Here is a 349-nt window from a genome sequence, read left to right as displayed (position 1 = left end):
GACCGCGGCTCCTGCCCTCCTCCCCTCCCCTCTGACCGGGGTATGTCTGTCTCTTTGTCTGCTGCAGTTCTCCTCAAGGACATGAAGCTGCTGGACGTGAAGCTGGGCCAGCTGCCCAGCTGGCTGGCCATGAGATACTTCAGTCCCAGCGGCATCCTGGGGGGAGGTGAGGGGGGGCTGAGGGGATCTATCCTGCTCCGCACACCCAGAGGGACAGTGCGTGGTGCGGATCCCTTCTCCTGCTGGAGGAAAGGTACATCGGTGCATAAGCATCGCTGGGTGCTGGCTGTGGAGGGGGATCCGGTACTACAGGGGCTGCTTCCAGGGGCTTCTTGCTTTCCCGGAACAG

The 349-nt window shown here is 62.8% G+C and overlaps 1 protein-coding gene across 1 annotated transcript in view; it reads left to right on the top strand.

Annotated features, from left to right (window-relative positions):
- Positions 1 to 60: 60 nt before the first annotated feature.
- The window catches only part of ATP5J2 (ATP synthase, H+ transporting, mitochondrial Fo complex, subunit F2), a 1,765-nt gene continuing 1,476 nt past the window's right edge, over positions 61 to 349 (top strand). The window contains exon 1 of the mRNA XM_010009327.1: positions 61 to 166. Coding sequence (XP_010007629.1) covers positions 82 to 166 — 85 coding nt within the window. The 5' untranslated portion in view covers positions 61 to 81. The remainder of the gene's footprint in view (positions 167 to 349) is intronic.

Source organism: Nestor notabilis, unplaced genomic scaffold (genome assembly GCF_000696875.1).
Source record: "Nestor notabilis isolate BGI_N333 unplaced genomic scaffold, ASM69687v1 scaffold342, whole genome shotgun sequence".
NCBI classification, from domain to species: Eukaryota; Metazoa; Chordata; class Aves; order Psittaciformes; family Psittacidae; genus Nestor; species Nestor notabilis.
The sequence above is the reverse complement of the archived record's forward strand: the minus strand, read 5'-3'. Positions and strand labels throughout refer to the sequence as shown.